We start from the raw sequence: 20928 nt of genomic DNA on the forward strand, positions 1-20928 counted from the left end.
GTTCCAGAAATTGGGGAAAACAGTGATTTTTCAGCCTGGAGATAATTAGGTTGTTACTGTATCAGACCTGATTATCTCCAGGACTAGGGGAGGGAACTACCTGTTTGTGTTGGGTGTGTTTTATATTTTTACTGTGCAGGATTGGATAAATGTTACTCCTCCCTGTGGGATGTCCCCTTGCATGGGGACCTGCATAAAAAGCCATGTATGTGAATAAAAGTTAGTTCTACTTGTATCCTGATCCTGGACTCTGACTGTTATTTGGAATTCGTATGCTTTACCAAGGGAATTATCTTGTGAAGCTGTTGTATTTCGTATGGATTTCGTTTCCTGTAACTACCGAACAGAGGTCTCTCTACATTAGACTCTGAAATTTCGGGAGGAAACTACCGAAAGAGGTTCGGCTAGACTTGGTTTCCTTACACTGTTATTACTTCTTGCAGAGCTGACATGGACGCGGCCGGGTCTGTTATGGTCAGGAGGACGTTGTCCGCATATGCCGATACGGTAAAGTCTTTATCTCCCACTTGGACACCTTTGATGTTCGGGTGTTTGCGTATAGCTTGTAACAAGGGTTCCAGTGCCAATACGAAGAGAAGAGGGGAAAGCGGACACCCCTGTCTAGTCCCATTGTACAGTCAAAACGGTTTCAGCGGGGCTCCAGTTATCAGCACCTGTGCCCTCACCTCATGATACATTGCCCTAGTCACAGTTATGTATTCATCCGGGAATTCCAGGTGCTTTAACACGGAGAACAGAAATTGCCATCTAACCCTATCGAAGGCCTTTTCGGCGTCGATAGACACTATCAGGGTGGGCGTTTTGGTGACCTTTTGCTTCCAAATCAGATCCGCATTTCTCCTAGTATTCTCGAATAATTGGCGCCCTTGGATAAAACCTACCTGGTCTGCGTGTATAAGGGAGTTCAGCAACGGGTTCAATCTGTCTGCCTGCACTCTCGCTAGGATCTTCATATCATGGTTAATAAGCGAGATAGGTCTATAATTCGCTGGCTGGAGCAGGTCCTTACCAGGTTTAGGCAGAAGCACGATCGTGGCAATGGTCATATCGGGGTCCAGACTCCCACCTTGCCTCAAGTATTCAAAGAGTTTCACCAAGCGCGGCGTAAGCTCTTCCCTGTAAGTCTTGTAATACGTGCCAATGTGTAACATGTGTAATACGTGATTAGTAATGCAAAGGATAATTGTCTACTTAGTTTTACAAGTGTTTAACTAGAACATGTTTACTAATATTTGTTATATTTTCTTTAACCTCTTTTTATTAAACATTATCTTTTGCTGCACTCTGAGTGACTGTCATTTGGTCTTTAGCTTCTAGGATATAACTCTGCCAAAATACCTTATGCAGCTAATAATCTAAATTTATAGCTGTATACAATTAAAGGGTTGGGTTTGAATACTTGGAAATATACACTGCTCAAAAAAATAAAAGGAACACTTAAACAACACAATGTAACTCCAAGTCAATCACACTTCTGTGAAATCAAACTGTCCACTTAGGAAGCAACACTGAGTCACAATCAATTTCACATGCTGTTGTGCAAATGGGATAGACAACAGGTGGAAATTATAGGCAATTAGCAAGACACCCCCAATAAAGGAGTGGTTCTGCAGGTGGTGACCACAGACCACTTCTCAGTTCCTATGCTTCCTCGCTGATGTTTTGGTCACTTTTGAATGCTGGCGGTGCTTTCACTCTAGTGCAGGGGTAGGCAACCTTCTGCACTCCAGATGTTGTGGACTAGATCCCCCATAATGCTCTGACACCCATAATGATGGCAAAGCATCATGGTAGGTGTAGTCCAAAACATCTGGAGTGCCGAAGGTTGCCTATGCCTGCTCTAGTGGTAGCATGAGACGGAGTCTACAACCCACACAAGTGGCTCAGGTAGTGCAGCTCATCCATGATGGCCCATCAATGCAAACTGTGGCAAGAAGGTTTGCGGTGTCTGTCAGCGCAGTGTCCAGAGCATGGAGGCGCTACCAGGACACAGGCCAGTACATCAGGAGACGTGGAGGAGGCCGTAGGAGGGCAGAAACCCAGCAGGAGGACTGCTACCTCCGCCTTTGTGCAAGGAGGAACAGGAGGAGCACTGCCAGAGCCCTGCAAACTGACTTCCAGCAGGCCACAAATGTGCATGTGTCTGCTCAAACGGTCAGAAACAGACTCCATGAGGGTGGTATGAGGGCCCGACGTCCACAGGTGGGGTTGGTGCTTACAGCCCAACACCGTGCAGGACGTTTGGCATTTGCCAGAGAACACCAAGATTGCCAAATTCGCCACTGGCGCCCTGTGCTCTTCACAGATGAAAGCAGGTTCACACTGAGCACATGTGACAGACGTGACAGAGTCTGGAGATGCCGTGGAAAACGTTCTGCTGCCTGCAACATCCTCCAGCATGACTGGTTTGGCATTGGGTCAGTAATGGTGTGGGGTGGCATTTCTTTGGGGGGCCACACAGCCCTCCATGTGCTCGCCAGAGGTAGCCTGGCTGCAATTAGGTACCGAGATGAGATCCTCAGACCCCTTGTGAGACCATATGCTGGTGCGGTTGGCCCTGGGTTCCTCCTAATGCAAGACAATGCTAGACCTCATGTGGCTGGAGTGTGTCAGCAGTTCCTGCAAGACTAAGGCATTGATGCTATGGACTGGCCCGCCCGTTCCCCAGACCTGAATCCAATTGAGTACATATGGGACATCATGTCTCGCTCCATCCACCAATGTCACGTTGCACCACAGACTGTCCAGGAGTTGGCAGATGCTTTAGTCCAGGTCTGGGGCGAGATCCCTCAGGAAACCATCCGCCACCTCATCAGGAGGATGCACAGGCATTGTAGGGAGGTCATCCAGGCACGTGGAGGCCACACACACACACTACAGAGCCTCATTTTGACTTGTTTTACAAGTTTTACAACTTGTTTGACATTACATCAACGTTGGATCAGCCTGTAGTGTGTTATTCCACTTTAATTTTGAGTGCGACTCCAAATGCAGACCTCCATGGGTTGAAAAATTTGATTTCCATTTTTTTATTTTTGTGTGATTTTGTTGTCAGCACATTCAACTATGTTAAGATCAAAGTATTTCAGAAGAATATTTAATTAATTCAGATCTAGGATGTGTTCTTTTTGTGTTCCCTTTATTTTTTTGAGCAGTGTATGTGGGCTTCCATTAACTCTATTATTAGTGTAACTAAGTGATGTCTATTGTTAGTGTAACTAGGTTACACCAAGATACTGTTAGGATTACAGTATGATCCAGCACGTAGAATTGTGTAACAGAGAGGACTGATAGGTAACAAATACCGGACTTTAGAATGGCCGGACTAGCGTACTAAAGAATAGTCAGGAATAGCCGAGGTCAAGGGACACAGAAAGAGACACAGCGATAAGGAAAAGCCAGGGGTCAGGGATGCCAGAAAACAGGGGAGACAAAATCAATGCTAAAGTCAAATTACCAGAATAACCAGAATCAATAATGCGCTCTCGGACAACCACAAGGGAAACCACGACAGGGCCCCGAGCAAGAGGAAAACTGGGCCTAAATACCCTGCCTGTGGATCTGATTGGTTGTAACCGGCCTTTGACCCCAAAGGCAGTTACCAGGTGCCTATTTACATGATTGCTGCTCAGCACAAACCCTCCTGTGGATTGATTGCTGCTTGGCACAACTTTTCCTGTCTGAACAGTAAATGCCATTAATCACATTTTTATAAGCAGATGAATACGTGACAGATACATTACTGGTGGCCATCTTGATGTTCTTTGAAGCATTGTCGGCAGCCATCTTGGCGCTCCTGAAAATTTTTAAAACCCTTTGAATTGCGCAAACAAATTCATCCAAAACCACAAACCACAACACTCCCACAGAGACGTCTGGGCGGTGTGATCCTTGTTAGTAGTGATACCGGAGAAACTGACAGAAGCCAAGCACAGAGAGATGGACACAGGTTTCTTCAGGAAGGAAGAGATTCTTTATTCGATTCACCGACCGGGACTCAGAGGGACTAATGTCACCAAAATACAACAAGATCTGAGCCCCGAACAATAGTGTAGGCTCCTTATATAGGCATGTATCTCCTCCCATAATAAGCTCCACCCACACATACTCTTACCCAATCAATCGAACAAGAACTAACTTCCTGTTTGACCACATGGCTTGCCCAGCACAATGGAGGAGTGGAAATACTCATATATCCTGTATCCTTGCACATGCTCCGTACACTACTGATTGTATCTTTGCCACGTGCAACCAACCGACCGATACACCAGTATATGCACGTACACATACCACGTGGTAATCTCGGCCTACTAAATTTATTTTTACCGAGATTCCACCACATTCCCCCCTTTGATGCTTCTGATATTTCACAATTCCAGATGCATCACTTAACCGTAGTTTGCATACACCTCAGGTTGCCATGAACCAGACCAGACTTTGCGACTCCCTAAAGACATGAATCCCTCAACATTCCTCTTCCTGTACTAGTTCTCCCTGATTTAGAGCCTCATACCTATATATGGCCATTATCTGTGCAGCAGCCTTTCTCTCTGCTATATTTTCTATAATGCTCTGCACAGACCTAACTACTAAAGGAATAAGACATGGTAGGAGAAGACACAGCATCAAGATTAGCATGACTCCACCTACCAATGCCTTAAGTCATCCAAACTGCTCATACCAATTACCAAACCAACTACTTGGATTATACCCTTTCCATACCTGAGTAGGCACATGCGCTAGTTTAACCATATGGCTAGTAAGCTCAGCTATTGCTTGCCCTTTATCATCTATTTGAAGACAGCAATTGCTTAGGTTAAACTTCCCACATACACCTCCCTCTACTGCCAATAGGTAATCCAAAGCTAATCTATTTTGGTAAACGGCTGTCCTCATCCTAGTATTATGTTTCGGTAGGAGATTGAGCGCTTGCGATGTCTCGTTAGTAATTATCTCAACCACTGCCTGTAACCTTATAATACGGTTGAGCATATGTATTGGGGTTCTATATCCAAAAGTACCATCCTCTGCCCATGTAGCTGGCCCATAATAATCTATAATACGCTGGGGAGGCCACTCATTATCATCCCAGGTACCTATCTCTAGGGGTCCCCTTTTCTTCCTATGATTCACATCATTTACCTTAACTCCCAAAGTCTCTCCTGTTCCAATAGGCAACAAGAAGAAGGATGGTTTGAGCATACCTAACACACATGCCCCTTCCCAGTCCTGTGGTAATTCCGAATAGGCTTTCTTACCACAGATCCAGTACAAATTTGCTGGGGCTTTCCAACTAGATGTAGTAGATAGATAAAACCACACGTCCTTTAAATTGGTATAACTTGCAAACGGGTTAGGTGGTTCTGAGACATTTGAAGCTGACCACCAAGTTGTATTCTTTGTATTATCATCATAAGCTTTTTGCCCTATGCAAACATAACCTATAATGGAGGTCTAATGGTAACCAGTCTAAATAGAGAGAGACAGAGAGGAAAGAGGAGAGGCCAGGCACGAAATGGAAGTGGCTAATTAATAGCCTACTAAGAGAGCTATTCTAAAATAGAAAGGAGATTAACTAAATAGTGCTCTGGCTAAGGGTGTACAAGCAATAAGAGAGGAGGGGAGAAATAAAGGAGAGAGGTAAATGCATAAGCATATATAAACGTTTGGGTAAGGTATCAAAAAACCAACCATATAATATAAACCTCTCCCCCCACTTATAGACTCCCAGCAAACAAACACTCTCTATGCTAAACCCTATACTCCTAAAGAAACACCTTCGAGGGTGTTCTAAACTCAGCTCAAACTAACATTAGAAAAGGTTCCAAGAGTTTGAATAAGTGTCAAATCATCTGTGCAGAGTGCTCACTTAAAATAAAATAAAAACTAATGGTAACCAGTCTAAATAGAGAGAGACAGAGAGGAAAGAGGAGAGGCCAGGCACGAAATGGAAGTGGCTAATTAATAGCCTACTAAGAGAACTACCTTTCTAAAATAGAAAGGAGATTAACTAAATAGTGCTCTGGCTAAGGGTGTACAAGCAATAAGAGAGGAGGGGAGAAATAAAGGAGAGAGGTAAATGCATAAGCATATATAAACGTTAGGTAAGGTATCAAAAAACCAACCATATAATATAAACCTCTCCCCCCACTTGTAGACTCCCAGCAAACAAACACTCTCTATGCTAAACCCTATACTCCTAAGGAAACACCTTCGAGGGTGTTCTAATCTCAGCTCAAACTAACATTAGAAAAGGTTCCAAGAGTTTAAATAAGTGACAAATCATCTGTGCAGAGTGCTCAAATCGTGAGTGAAAAAAAATAAAAAATAAAAAAAATAAAAGATCGGACATAGATCGGACATAGGGAGTCCCCCCATATACTGGACTCCCGGTGGTTTCACTGGTCCTTGCCTTGCGTTATTCTTGGCGCATATCACACATCTTCGTACAATGGCTTGAGTTAAGTTGGACAATCTTGGTATGTAGAAATGTTTCCTGAGAGATTCTTCCATACTATCTCTTCCAGAATGTGCCCCGTTATGATAATTCTGGACAATTTCTACAGCTAGTGATGATGGAATGACTATTCTTCCATTTTCTAACTGATACCAATTATTCTCCAGGTACTTCCCAGCTTCAGTTTTTAACCACTCTTCTTCTTGAGCTGTATAAACTGGAGTCCATTGAGACAGTGGGGTCGGTATAAGAGCAGCTATATGTTTTCCTGATTCAGCGGCACGCTTAGCTGCATTATCTGCCATCCGATTTCCTTTGGTTACATCACCATCACCTTTCAGATGCGCTCGACAATGTATAATACCAACTTCTTTCGGTTCCCACACGGCTTCCAGTAGTTGTAATATCTCAGCTGCGTACTTGATTTCTTTACCCTCTGAGTTCAGTAGTCCTCTTTCTTTATACAAGGCTCCATGGGCATGAGTGGTTAAAAACGCATACTTGGAGTCCGTGTAGATGTTCACCCTCAAACCTTCAGCCAATTGTAATGCTCGTGTGAGTGCAATTAGTTCTGCCTTCTGTGCCGATGTTCCTTTTGACAATGGCCGAGCTTCTATCACCTTGTCTATGGTTGTCACTGCGTATCCTGCATAGCGAATCCCTTCTTTCACATAACTACTGCCGTCCGTATAGTACTGGACATCAGGGTTCTGGATGGGAAAATCACGAAGGTCCGGTCTACTTGAGAACACTTCATCCATCACCTCCAGGCAATCATGTTGACTCTCAGTAGGTTATGGCAAAAGGGTAGCTGGATTCAAGGTATTAACAGTCTCTAGATGCACTCTCGGGTTTTCACATAACATAGCTTGATACTTAGTCATGCGGCTATTGCTAAACCAATGATTGCTTTTATAGTCTAGCAACGTTTGTACTGCGTGCGGGACTCGCACATAGAGTTCCTGACCCAGAGTGAGTTTATCAGCTTCGGCTACCAGCAGGGCGGCGGAAGCTACGGCTCTTAGACAAGGTGGAAGACCACTAGCCACTGCATCCAGTTGTTTGGACATATATGCAACAGGTCGTTGCCATGATCCCAAGTACTGTGTCAATACTCCCACAGCCATTCTTCTTTGCTCGTGTACATATAAGTAGAATGGATGTGTATGATCAGGTAGACCTAATGCTGGGGCACTCATCAATGCCTTCTTCACATCTTCAAATGCCTTTTGCTGTTCAGGGGTCCACAGGAAGGGATCATGTTCTGTTCCTTTTATAGCTGCATAAAGAGGTTTCGCCAATATCGCATAACTGGGAATCCATATCCTACAGAAGCCTGCTGCCCCCAAGAATTCCCGCACTTGTCTTCTATTCTTGGGTATTGGTATTTGGCATACAGCTTGTTTTCTCTCTGGCCCCATTATCCATTGACCTTCAGAGATATGGAATCCCAGATACTTGACAGTTGGCTGACACAACTGGGCTTTCTTCCTGGACACCTTGTATCCTGCCTTTCAAAGAATGTGTAGTAAATCATGTGTTGCTTGCTGACATATATCTCTTGTAACTGCTGCTATCAACAAATCATCTACGTATTGTAATAGTACACACTCTCCTGGGATGGACTTGAAATCCAGTAAGTCTTGACCTAAAGCTGATCCAAATAAGGTAGGTGAATTTTTAAACCCTTGGGGCAGTCTTGTCCAAGTCATCTGGCGTTTCGAGCCCGTTACAGCATTTTCCCATTGGAATGCAAAGATACACTGGCTTTCCACAGCAATTCGAAGGCAAAAGAAGGCATCTTTGAGATCCAAAACAGTGAAATAGGTAGCCCCGCCCGGAATTAAAGCAAGCAGGTTATATGGATTGGACACAACGGGGTGTATACTTACGACCGCATCATTGACTGCTCTCAAGTCCTGCACAGGGCGATACTCATCTGTACCGGGCTTTTGAACAGGCAACAATGGGGTGTTCCAGGGGGAAGTACAGAATTTTAGGATTCCATACCTTATGAACTTATCCAAATAAGATTGTATATTCTTCTTGGCCTTTTGTGGGATGTGATATTGTCTTAAGCTCACTGGATAAACCCCAAGTTTTAGTTCGATTCGAATTGGTGGAATATTGCGAGCAAGTCCTGGTGGGTTGTTCTCTGTCCGCACTCCTGGTATATTGAACCAGGATTCATCACTCTTAGGGTTTTGGCTGGTCAACACTGTATAAAGTCGCCACTCTTTTTCCTTTGGTACAGATATTGTCATTATACCTGAAGGTCCATTGAACTTTAAAGATGTTGTTCCGTTAGGTAGAAATGTTATCTGTGCTTGTAATTTCGACAACAAATCACGTCCTAGCAGTTGGACTGGACATTCAGGCATATAAAGGAACTGATGTTTAACTACATGGCCTCCCAATGTACAGAGTCGACTTTTAAGAACCGGTTTAGCAGCACTCCTTCCAGTTGCTCCTATTACGGTGATGGTTCTTCCTGAAGGAGGAGCAACTAGGTCAGTCACCACCGAATGTTCAGCACCAGTGTCTATCATGAAGGCACTCCTTTTTCCCCCTATTGCTACATCGACCATAGGCTCCGCTCGGCCAAGGGGGATGGAGCCCGATCAGTATCAATAGTCCTCCATGACCGTGTCAGCCAAACCTACAAAGTCCCTATCTTCTCTATCGCGGGGTCTCTGCGCTGCTGGATAATACCTATCCCCACTAACGCTTCCTCTATTATTACCACTATTTCCTCCAGGGCCTCCTCTACCTCTCGCTCTGCCTCTATAATTATTACTATACCCTGCCCTAGGTCTGTCTCTCTCATACTGTTCCCTTTGTGGACACTCACTTCTCCAATGCCCTTCTTCCCTACAGTACGCGCATTGGTTTCTACTCAAAGGTTCCCTATTCCATTTACTCTCGCCTTTATCCGTTCCCTTATACACTTCCTTTTCCCTTCTATCTACGCCTGCGATAGCTACCGCTAGCATATCTGCTTTCCTACGCATCTTTCGCTCTTCCTCCTTCTTCGTCTCTGTCTCCCTATTCATGTATACTTTATTGGCTATTTCCATTAGTTTGGTTATAGACATTCCTATGAACCCCTCTAACTTCTGCAGCTTGCGCTTTATATCTCCGTAGGCTTGGCTGACAATGGCAGAGTTAACCATTCGGGAATTCTCAGGAGCCTCTGGATTAAAGGGGGTATACAAACGGTATGCCTCCAATAATCGGTCATAAAAGACACTGGGCGATTCATCACATTTCTGTAACACCTCAGCCGTCTTAGACATATTAATCGCCTTCTTCCCTCCGGCTTTCATGCCAGCAATAATAGCGTCCCTGTATGCTTTCAAATGGGCCATGTCTGCGCCATTGACATTCCATTCCGGATCAGTGTTTGGATAATGTGCTGCGGCCCATGCTGCCGGGTTGGCCTGATTTTGTGTACGGGCCACTTCTTCCAGCGCTTTAATTGCCGCTTGGTTTATCCTTGTCCTTTCCTCGTTATTAAACAATGTCATAAGCAGTTGCTGGCAATCAGTCCAAGTGGGATTATGTGTCTGGACTATAGAGGTAAACAAATCTGTCATGGCTTGAGGCTTTTCGGTGTATGAGGAGTTATGGGTCTTCCAGTTAAATAGATCAGTTGTAGTGAAGGGTACATAAACAAAGACGGGATCAGCTTGTTGTATCTGGCCATCACCGTTGATGTGTGTCGGGCCAGGTGTCAATCGGAGAGGCATTTGATAACGTGGGGTTGGAGGGTACCGGTCAGTTGTCGGGTTAGTATGGGGCTTCATTTAGGAACGTCAGTTAGGGGTTCCGGTCGAGGGGTAGTAAGACAAGGGGATGCTTTACTGAGGGGGAGGTCGGTGAGTAAAATATTCCGGGCCGGGCTAGGAGGAGCCTGACCAGGAACTAGAAATGGCGCCAAACCTGGGTAGGTGGAGTTAACAGAGATAGGTACCGGAAGGGGAGGGTTTAAAACAAGGGGGCTGGGCTCTGAGCTAGAGAAGGGGGTAGGTGGGGACAACGGGGCAAGGGGAGGAGCGTTACCATCAGCACCTCCTCTTCCTCTTCCGGTGGAGGAGGAGTAAGGCATGGGGATCTCGGACTCAGGAGGCATGTCCAAGATGGGCGTAATTACGGCCTTAGTGGACAAGCAAGTTCGGGCCACCATGAGGCGACATTGTTCCTCGTGGCATACCCGGATCCATTTTGGCAAGTCGTTTACCGCCTGCTTCCAACAGTCTATATACGGAAACTGGCCGTAAAGTTCAGGCCTACCTGATACAGCCACGTGTACACGCTGTACCAGATTAGGATCCAAACTGCCACGTGGTGGCCATGCGGCAACCAAAGTAGGCCATTCCCTACTACATAAAGTAGTCAGGCGTGTTGGAGACATCTTAACCCCAAAATCATATACAGTGTATCCCTTGTTAAAGTTTTTCAGCACACATCCTAAGGGATCCATCACCGTTGAATCTGACGCACCCATACCAACAATGAAGCGTCGTCTCCAACAGAAACTAAACAAACACTCTTCCAACGGTCACACCCGTTCCCTCGGCAACAGCACCACGTGGTACAGTTACTAACGCACACAACAAAACGCACACAACACAAGTTAGAAACGCACACAACAAAACACTCAGGGAATTCCCGTACACACACAGCTGTTACACCAGTCACTAAGTAACTAATACTGTGCCCTTTGGCGAAACTATACAGTCACCCACGCTATAATTCCCTATATCTGAATTTCCCGTCTATAACATACCCCAGTAACATCGTCTTTACAAACAGTAGTTATAGTACGGTTAGCATTGGTTAGAGTACAATTTAAAGTCACAGTTCAATTAGTAGTGGTTATGGTGTTAAACATACAACATAGACGACAGTTATTAGTAGTTATTTACAGTATCAGTAATTATACATGGTTATGGTACCGTGCGCTATAATACAGTTACACACTATTCACATTCTCGCTAGACGGCAGAGCTCACGCTATCTAGCAAGATATACACGCTACTACAACAATCTTTAACACATTTACAATTCCCAACTAATCTATTGGCCAGTACCTTGATGGACTACCTAAAACTATTTACATCCGTTTTGGTTAGCCACACTGCCCAAGCACCACATATAGCGAACTAGAGGGCAGAATTTACAACAGAACCCTCTTAGTCTATATACTCTATCAAAAGTCTAGTGGGTTCCAAATTTACACGCCTTCCCACTTAGCCAAGATAGGTTGAGATCTAGCGAACCAAATTTACACAGGCGCCGCTTAGTCTCCCGGTCCCTCCGACCTAGCGAACGTAATATACACCCTAGAACGCTAGTCTAGACAAGACACCGGTGTCCGGCTTGGGCTATTTACACCAGAACCCAGCCTGACTCCAAACCAAAATTAAACGGGCTGACTACAGGGCGTTTAATTGAGCGGTGTGCCTTCGCTCCTTCCCTCCACTGGAGGGGGCAGATTCAAAATAACCCCTTATGGGCCTACCGCACAATCGGTATCCAATACTAAAACAGCGGTCGTCTTACCTACTCGTTCCTGAACCTGGGTTCACACTCATCGACGGGGACACCCCAGCACTTACTACGTAGAGGCCGATGATCTCCTGGACAACAGACCAGTGGCACCGAGACGAAGGGAGGTCCACGCAGAAGTTCAGGGGTGCAGCCGTAGAGAGCGTGGGCAAAGATAGACCGTCTCACGCCTCTGCTTCTCAGCTACCGTTGAACGATGAGCTTCCCGGCCAATGCACCAAATGATACCAGAGAAACTGACGGAAGCCAAGCACAGAGAGATGGACACAGGTTTCTTCAGGAAGGAAGAGATTCTTTATTCGATTCACCGACCGGGACTCAGAGGGACTAATGTCACCAAAATACAACAAGATCTGAGCCCCGGACAATAGTGTAGGCTCCTTATATAGGCATGTATCTCCTCCCATAATAAGCTCCACCCACACATACTCTTACCCAATCAATCGAACAAGAACTAACTTCCTGTTTGACCACATGGCTTGCCCAGCACAATGGAGGAGAGGAAATACTCGTATATCCTGTATCCTTGCAAATGCTCCGTACACTACTGATTGTATCTTTGCCACGTGCAACCAACCGACCGATACACCAGTATATGCACGTACACATACCACGTGGTAATCTCGGCCTACTAAATTTATTTTTACCGAGATTCCACCACAGTAGTTAGCACGGTCCTTGGAAATAACTTAAAGGATCACTATAGTGTCAAGAAAACATAGCGGTTTTCCTGACACTATAGTGCCCTGAGGGTGCCTCCACCCTAAGGGTCCCCCTCCTGTGGCACTGAAGGGGTTAAAACTCCATTCAGCAGCTTACCTTATTCCAGCGCCGGGCTCATATACATATCACCTACCACACAATGTCCTAGGGCTTTCACTCATAGTATATTTTGGGGGACTAAAGACAGGAATAACCCCCCTCTTCATTTTTTTTTCACCCTCGCTCTCTGACCCTCCTCTCCCCATACCTCCTGCTCATCCTTCTCATCAGTATTTCAAACTGTATGAACCCCATGAGGCCTCAGAGGTCATACCTCTGGATTCATCAAAAGGGTCATAGGTTGGATTTACTAAATCTCCTACATATGCCTTGAGTTCGATAGTGAAACTTTATGGTTGAACCTGTTTTGCTGTTTTTACAATTTTTTTCTATACATATAAAACATCCTGTAAAATAAAGATTGTCGAAAGAAATGAAAAAAAAGCAGGTTAAAATGACAAAAAAACAAATCATATTCATCTGCTTTTTCAACCTTCAAAGTGAGGCAACTGTCTCATTCAATGCTAAAGCTTTTGAATGAAACAGTTGTTGCAAGGTGATGAATGTCCCTTTAACAACTAGGTTACTTACGGCATTAGCCCTCATCCTATGAGTAATATTTGTAACATACATTCCACTACGAGTATACGTTATAGTATTATACCTAAATTATATTTAATACACAAAGCCGGGTATGTTGCATGGGCCTATAATTCTCTCTCATTGTATATGAGTATTGTTATAACTTTAATTATGTCAACTTTAATGATATGACAATTACGACAATTCCTAATTGGCGATAGATACCAGACTTACAAATGTTGTTGTGGTTTGCTCAATGCACATTTGTTTCAACCATAATAATGTGATTCATTATGTATGCAATCTCTTATGTATGAATTTTTCTAAACCACTTATTTTGTTCCTATTTGTAACCCCTTTCTTTTTTTGACAATGCAAAATAAAAATAAAGTGAAAAAAACAAACAAAAAATCCTCTGTCTATTTTTAGGGATGCACTGTTAACCAGTACTATAAACTGTGTGACAAGCTTCATTTCGGGATTTGCCATCTTCTCAATCCTAGGATATATGGCTCACAAACACAATGTAAAAATTGAGGATGTTGCAACAGAAGGTGAGTATGAAATTCCATGCAAGGCTCAGCTTTAACTGTCTTATTATGTAAAGTGTATGTATTGTAGGGTTACTTTATGGGGCAAAAGTATTGAAATAATAATGTATGAACATGATTAAACCTTTAATAGTTTATTATGATGTTGTAATTTTATGAGAATATCCGTTAATTGTAACTACATATGCATTAAAACAAGGAGTGTCTACCTTTTTACTCCGGAACCTAAAATTAGTGATTCAAAGGTAATTTATGATTTACCAGTAAATTTCACATGTTACCAATAGTTATATATTTATTGTGACATGCAAAGAATACAGCAAATTAATCAATTATGTTAAACCAACCAATGTAATGTCTACATGAGTCACTTAAAGGGACACTATAGTCACCAGAACAACTACAGCTTAATGTATTTGTTCTGGTGAGTATAATCATTCCCTTCAGGCTGTTTTCAGTAAACACTTTCTTTTCAGAGAAAATACAATGTTTACATTACAACTTAGGGATACCTACACTGACCAATCCTCAGAAAGCTACTAGAGCTGCCTCCTGGGGAAGACTGTGCAGCACTGACATTCAGAGTCTCCACCCTCTGCATGGAGACTCTCAACATTCCTCATAGAGAGATGTGGATTGGCCAGGGCTATCTTTGGCTTGTGCTAACTCTGCCCCTGATTTGCCTCCTTGATAGTCTCTTCTAATCCAATGCTTTTCTGTGGGAAAACATTGTGATTGGCTCAGATCAACACTTCTGATTATCTCAGCAAACCAGGAAGATCAGGGGCAGAGCCAGCAGCAGACTGGAATAAAAGTAAGATTTTACTATATGTAGATGGGTAAAGTGGGGCTAGGTGGTGTTTTTAACACAATAGTGTCAGGAATACATGTTTGTGTATCGTGGTCCTGATTTGAGGCAAACGCCCTGGCAGAGGGAAGCCTGCGATGGCTATCTTACATAAAGGAGCGTGCAACTAAGGCGCTGTTTAGTAAGAATAGGGAAGCACGTGGGTATAGGGTCCGCACACTGAGCGTACCCCCACGGATGAAGGTGGGAGTCAGAGATATCTGCCGGCTAGCGCTCCACCCACAAAGTATGCCTAGAAAGGCATTAAAACTATGTATATACTTTAGTTTTGTTTTATGGTTCTATATGTCTCCCCAAACCCCTATGTTCACTTGTTGCAGTACATATTCCTGCGCCCTGTGCCATATGCCCACTATGTCAAGCACACACAAGGTCATAGGCGTGCGCACGGGGTGTGCTGGGTGTGCCTGGGCACACCCTAATCCCCGCGGCACGCCTGTGAGTCCTGCAGGAACGCTGTTCCCGCAGGTACTCTGCCGCCCCCAAATGCTTTCCTCCTCCTCCCCCCCCGTCATGGGGTGGGAGCAAGAGGTGATGGACACCCGGACACCCCCCACCCCCCCTCCCCCCCGGTCGGGCGGCTCTCTCCATACAACAAGCGGTGAGGGAGCTGTGTGCTCTCAGCTCCCTCTCGCCGCGCGCCGTTTGCTGATAATGGGAGCCGGAATATGACGTCATATTCCGGCTCCCAGCTACAGCAGACAGCCCGCGCGGCGAGAGGGAGCAGAGAGCACACAGCTCCCTCGCCGCTTGTTGTATGGAGAGAGCCGCCCGACCCACTGGACCCCAGGGACAAGTCCACGCCAGCTCTCCAGGTAGGGAGGCTGGGTGGACAATTTTTGTAAAAAAAAATAATAATTTGTCAATGTGTGTGAGTGTGTGTGTCTGTGAATGTATGTATGTGTGAGTGTCTGTAAGTGTGTGTGTGTGTGTGTGTCTGTGAGTGTATGTGTTTGTAAGTGTGTATGTGTGTGTCTGTGTGTCTGTAAGTGTGTATGTGAATGTAAGTGTGTGTGTCTGTGAGTGTTTGTGTGTGTGTCTGTGAGTGTATGTGTGTGTGTGTCTGTGAGTGTATGTGTCTGTAAGTGTGTGTGTATGTGTGTCTGTAAGTGAGTGTGTGTCTGTGAATGTATGTGTGTGTGCCTGTAAGTGTGTATGTGTGTCTGTGAATGTATGTGTGTGTGCCTGTGTCTGTAAGTGTGTGTGTCTGTGAATGTATGTGTGTGTCTGTGAGTGTATGTGTCTGTAAGTGAGTGTGTGTCTGTGAATGTATGTGTGTGTGCCTGTAAGTGTGTGTGTATGCCTGTAAGTGTGTGTGTGTGTCTGTGAATGTATGTTGTGTGTCTGTGAATATATGTGTGTGTGTCTGAGTATGTGTGTGTGAGTGTGTGTACGCGTGTATATATAGATATATATATATATATATATACATATATACACACACACACACACAAGTGTATATTTTTTTGGGGGGGTGGGAATCTTGGGAGAGATCCCACACTTTATTCCCCAGGACTTGACCCCTGCCGGCAGGGGAGATCTCCGGATCTCCCCTGTCGGCTCATGCAGAGCTGGCGCTATCGAAGTGCCGGCTCTGCTCTTAGCCTCCATGGGCCGGCGGGGAGATCAAAGATCTACCTCACCAGCAGCATGGAGGGAGGCAGGAGAGGACCCATGGAGCTCTAGACAGAAGCTCCGCCAGGTTCCTCTCGCGAGATCTGAGCGTTGCCGCGGCAATGCTCAGATCTCGCGAGAGTGAACTCTAGCCCCGCAGGCTAGAGTTCACTCTCCCTTGGACAGCAAGGATCCCCCCTCCCTACATAAGGTAAGAAGGGAGGGGGTTATTTACTAATCTGCCCCCACCTTCACATACAGCACATACACACACACAGCACCTACACACATACAGCACCCTAACACAAACAGCGAGCACACACGGCACCCTCACATACACAGCACACAAACAGCACCCTCACACACACAGCACACTAACAGCACCCTCACAAACACACACAGCTCCCTCACACAAACAGCACACTCACACACAGCACAATAACAGCACCCTCACAAATACACGACACAAACAGCACCCTCACACACACATATCACACAAACAGCACCCTCACACACACAGCACACTACCAGCACCCTCACACACAGCACACAAACAGCACTCTCACACACATAGCACACTACGAACACCCACACACACACAGCGCACCAGCAGCACACACAAACAGCAGTATATGTATGTGTGTGTATGTATGTATATATATATATATATATATATATATATATATACATGCGGCGTGTGTTTGTGCTTTAGGGTGCACACCCTAATGCAATAGGCTGCGCACGCCTATGCACAAGGTCTGGAACAATGGATGACCATCTTCATGTTCTCCATGAACGTCAAAGGCCTTAACAGCCCCCTCAAACAAAGATTAACTGCGTGAGAAATATCCCACTCCAAGGCAGCAATAGCGTGTTTACAAGAGACCCATTTCTGCACACGTAACCCCCTAAATTTCAAATTAAACCACGCAATAGCCAATACAAAATCAAAGGGAGTCTCCATATACTTCCATAACAACTGGATTTTTTTCCCTAACCAAACAATACGCGAGTAAAGACGGCAGGCTTTTTATAGTAGCGGGTGCGCTGAATGGCCTTCAGATAACAGTGGCATCAGTGTACGCACCGAACGACACCCAAAAATCCTTCTTGAGTATAGCATTCCGAAAAATCGATCAATATAAACTTGGGCACACTGTAATATGACCCCTGACCCACAGTTGGATATGCGTAGGTCACAACATAAATTGCACAAAAGCAAATAGTTGGATATGCGTAGGTCACAACATAAATTGACCAAAAGCAAATGGATCTCGTTAGGCGTACACCTCTCTGACCTCCTACACATACACGACTACTATGATGTGTGGCGCAACCTAAACCCTCATGTGAGAGACTATACCTTCTACTCGCAGGTACATATGACTTATTCCAGAATTGACCTATGCCTCTTTGACAAACGAATATTACCGCACGCAATTAAGGTGCACATTGGTCCTATTACCTGGTCGGACCATGCGCCACTACTAATTACACTGAAAGCCCCTCACACGGCCAGGGGATGTGGTACATGGAGACTGAATGAGACCTTGCTAGACAACCCGTAATACCTCACCGAGCTGACGTCCCGACTCACACACTATTTTTCAGAGCATGAACACTGCACGACCTCCCCTAACCACCCAATGGTCGGCACACGAGGTGGTGATACGGGGACACCTTATTCAGATTGGCTCCCTCACTGTCATAACCAAGCTAGACTTGAGCGTGAGATCTCAGAGCTGGAAACCCAACACAACACCAACCCTACTAAACAACTCCATAGACACCTAATGACACTAAATGCCAAACTCTCCTCCTTACAACTCCACACAACTGAACGGCACATGAGTTATCTAAAACCAAATTACTACAATACAGGCAACAAAGAGGGCAAACACTTGGCTAACAATTTGAAACAACGGTACCTTCAATCCAAAATCCCCTATATCACAACCAATCAGAAGGCCAAACTCTCTCAGCCTCAAGACATTGTTAATGAGCTGGCAGGGTACTATGAATCATTATACCAGCTACACAATGACCCAGAGACCCATCAGCCTTCTAGGGAGGAGATAGAGCTCTTTTTGGACCAGGCGCAAATGCACCAACTGTCGCAAGAACAATGTGCGATGCTTGAGAACCCATTCACAGAGGAGGAGATCAGAAAGGCGATATTATCGCTCCCCAAACACAAAGCGCCCGGCCCTGATGGACTATCCAATTATTACTATATAAAGTTAGCAGACCAATTGACCCCTCATCTCACCACACTTTTTAATACCGTTAAGGAATCGGGCATGCTCCCACGGGACATGTTAGAAGCATATATTGTGACGCTGCACAAGCCCAACAAACCTCCCACACTATGCGCCAATTTCCGCCCGATATCCCTGCTTAATGTGGACGTAAAGCCTGCGATGGCTATCTTACATAAAGGATGCAACTCAAACACCTACTCACTACACTAATATCAGAAGAACAGGCGGGTTTTTAATATCAGAAGAACAGGCGTGTTTTGTACCCGGCAGGCAGGTTGGTGATAATACCAGACACTTTCTGAACCTCATTAACTGGGTCAGCCGCTCCTCTGAGGAGGGTCTGATACTCGCATTAGACGCTGAAAAAGCATTTGATTGCTTGCACTGGGGTTACATGCACACTAGCAAGAATGAAGTCTCCCCCCCGCTTTCATCTCAAGCATCATGGCCCTCTATCAGCAACCATCAGCCAAAGTCTTTAGCACAGGATTTCTTTCCAAACCATTCCACATACACAATGGTACACGCCAGGGATGCCCACTGTCCCTACTTATTTTCATTCTATGCCTAGAACCGCTCCTGCGCCAAATAAACCAAAGCACACAAATTGCAGGCCTAGCTACCCCAGGGGAAATCCCCTCAAACAGTCCCAGAAGACTTACCCTGTGTGCAAAAGAAAACACCTTTGAGTGGCGCACCGCAAACTAGGGCTTCCCTACGGTAAGGGCCTGAGAAAGAACATGAGCTGCCCAAATGACAGACTGGAAGACATAAATAGTCGAGAAGACTTACCCTGAGAAAACAATTTGGCAAATAAGCTCTTGTCCAGCCTGTACAGGTAATGATCCTTCGTGAGATCCGACAGGAGCTTGGAAAGGGAACCTCCTGGGCGATTTATATAGCAGACAGCGGAAACGGTCTGAATGGAAGATGATAGCAGATATATTGTCCATGCAAGATCCCCCAAAGAGACCCAAGGACTACGGAGCAAGCGTCTGGTATCCTTCCTGATTGCGGCTTCCTAGGAGAGAAGAAGACAGAGCACCGCCTGAGTTAAATCCACGATGAAGCTCGGAAACGGGACTGACTGGGAGGATACTAGCTCAGTGTAGCGGATTGGTACCGGGCTGTCCCACGACATGTATGAGAATAAGTGTATTTGGTCATATGGCTGGTTTAATGTGTATGTACATGTATAGAAAGCATGGTATCCGGGTATAATGACAGTTAAATGTATGTAAAGAATTGTATTCCTCTAGTTGTTCGGTAGAATCATTCAAATAAAACAAGGGAATGAAACTACCGAACAACCAGACCACCCAGGAATGAGTGTGCCTCCAATTACCGTTTGCAACAATGTTGCAAACAGGTAATTGGCAATCAGTGCAGTGTGGTCTTTGTCCTCTGGGTGGCCGCCATTCGGGAAACAAACACGTGGCGGCGGCCATCTTAAACTACCGAACAGCGGTGTTTTGCCGTCGAGTGTCTGGAACTAAAATCGGACACTTGACTAGGCAAACACCGCTGAGACCTCCATACTTCCAGAAATTCGTATGGAAACTACCGAATGACCCGCCGTTCGGTAGAAAGAGCCCCATAAACAAGGGAATTCATTCAAACCCTCTCCAGGCTCTATAACACAGGCAATTTGCCTGTTTTCATTCCCTTGTTTGTGACCGACCGCAGGGCCAAAATGCATGGAACTGTTTTCGGATACTTTACCCATGCGGTCGGTCAAATCTTTGGAACCCCATATCTCACGAACCATTCATCCGAATGGGCTAATTTTTAAGTATGTTGGTCCCCCAGAATAGAGCTATCTGATGTTGGATTTTGGATTTGTGGATGTACCCCAAGTATTTAGGGTACATCCAAAACTCGGGGAAAACTGTGTACACAATAAGGGGATTATGATGCTAGAGGAGGGGAGGAGATCTGGGGGAGGTTACTACTTAGAGATTGGATAATGTCTTAAGTGTTAGAACCTCCTCCCTTGCATGGGAGAGGGCTTTATAAGGAACTGTGGAATAAAGCTTGTCAGTCTACTCCTGAAACTGTGTGTCGTCCAGTTATTGGGATTGCGATGGGGATACTGCTGTATTACTTTACCCGCTGGAAACCTTGCCTATGGACTTAACATCACCTTGTTCCTGAGCCTCACTGGAATCTCTAGTGGAGAATAGCTGTGCAAGATCGGCTCTCCGCTACATTGGTTGGCAGCGCTGGGATCCAAACTCACAG

General features: G+C 45.2%; 1 protein-coding gene across 1 annotated transcript in view; it reads left to right on the plus strand.

Annotated features, from left to right (window-relative positions):
• SLC6A2 (solute carrier family 6 member 2) overlaps positions 1 to 20928 on the plus strand; it is a 1625321-nt gene that overhangs the window by 688566 nt on the left and 915827 nt on the right. The window contains exon 8 of the mRNA XM_063437889.1: positions 13823 to 13947. Within this exon, the coding sequence (XP_063293959.1) occupies positions 13823 to 13947 (125 nt within the window). The remainder of the gene's footprint in view (positions 1 to 13822; positions 13948 to 20928) is intronic.

This window comes from Pelobates fuscus, chromosome 12, assembly GCF_036172605.1.
Source record: "Pelobates fuscus isolate aPelFus1 chromosome 12, aPelFus1.pri, whole genome shotgun sequence".
Classification (NCBI taxonomy): domain Eukaryota; kingdom Metazoa; phylum Chordata; class Amphibia; order Anura; family Pelobatidae; genus Pelobates; species Pelobates fuscus.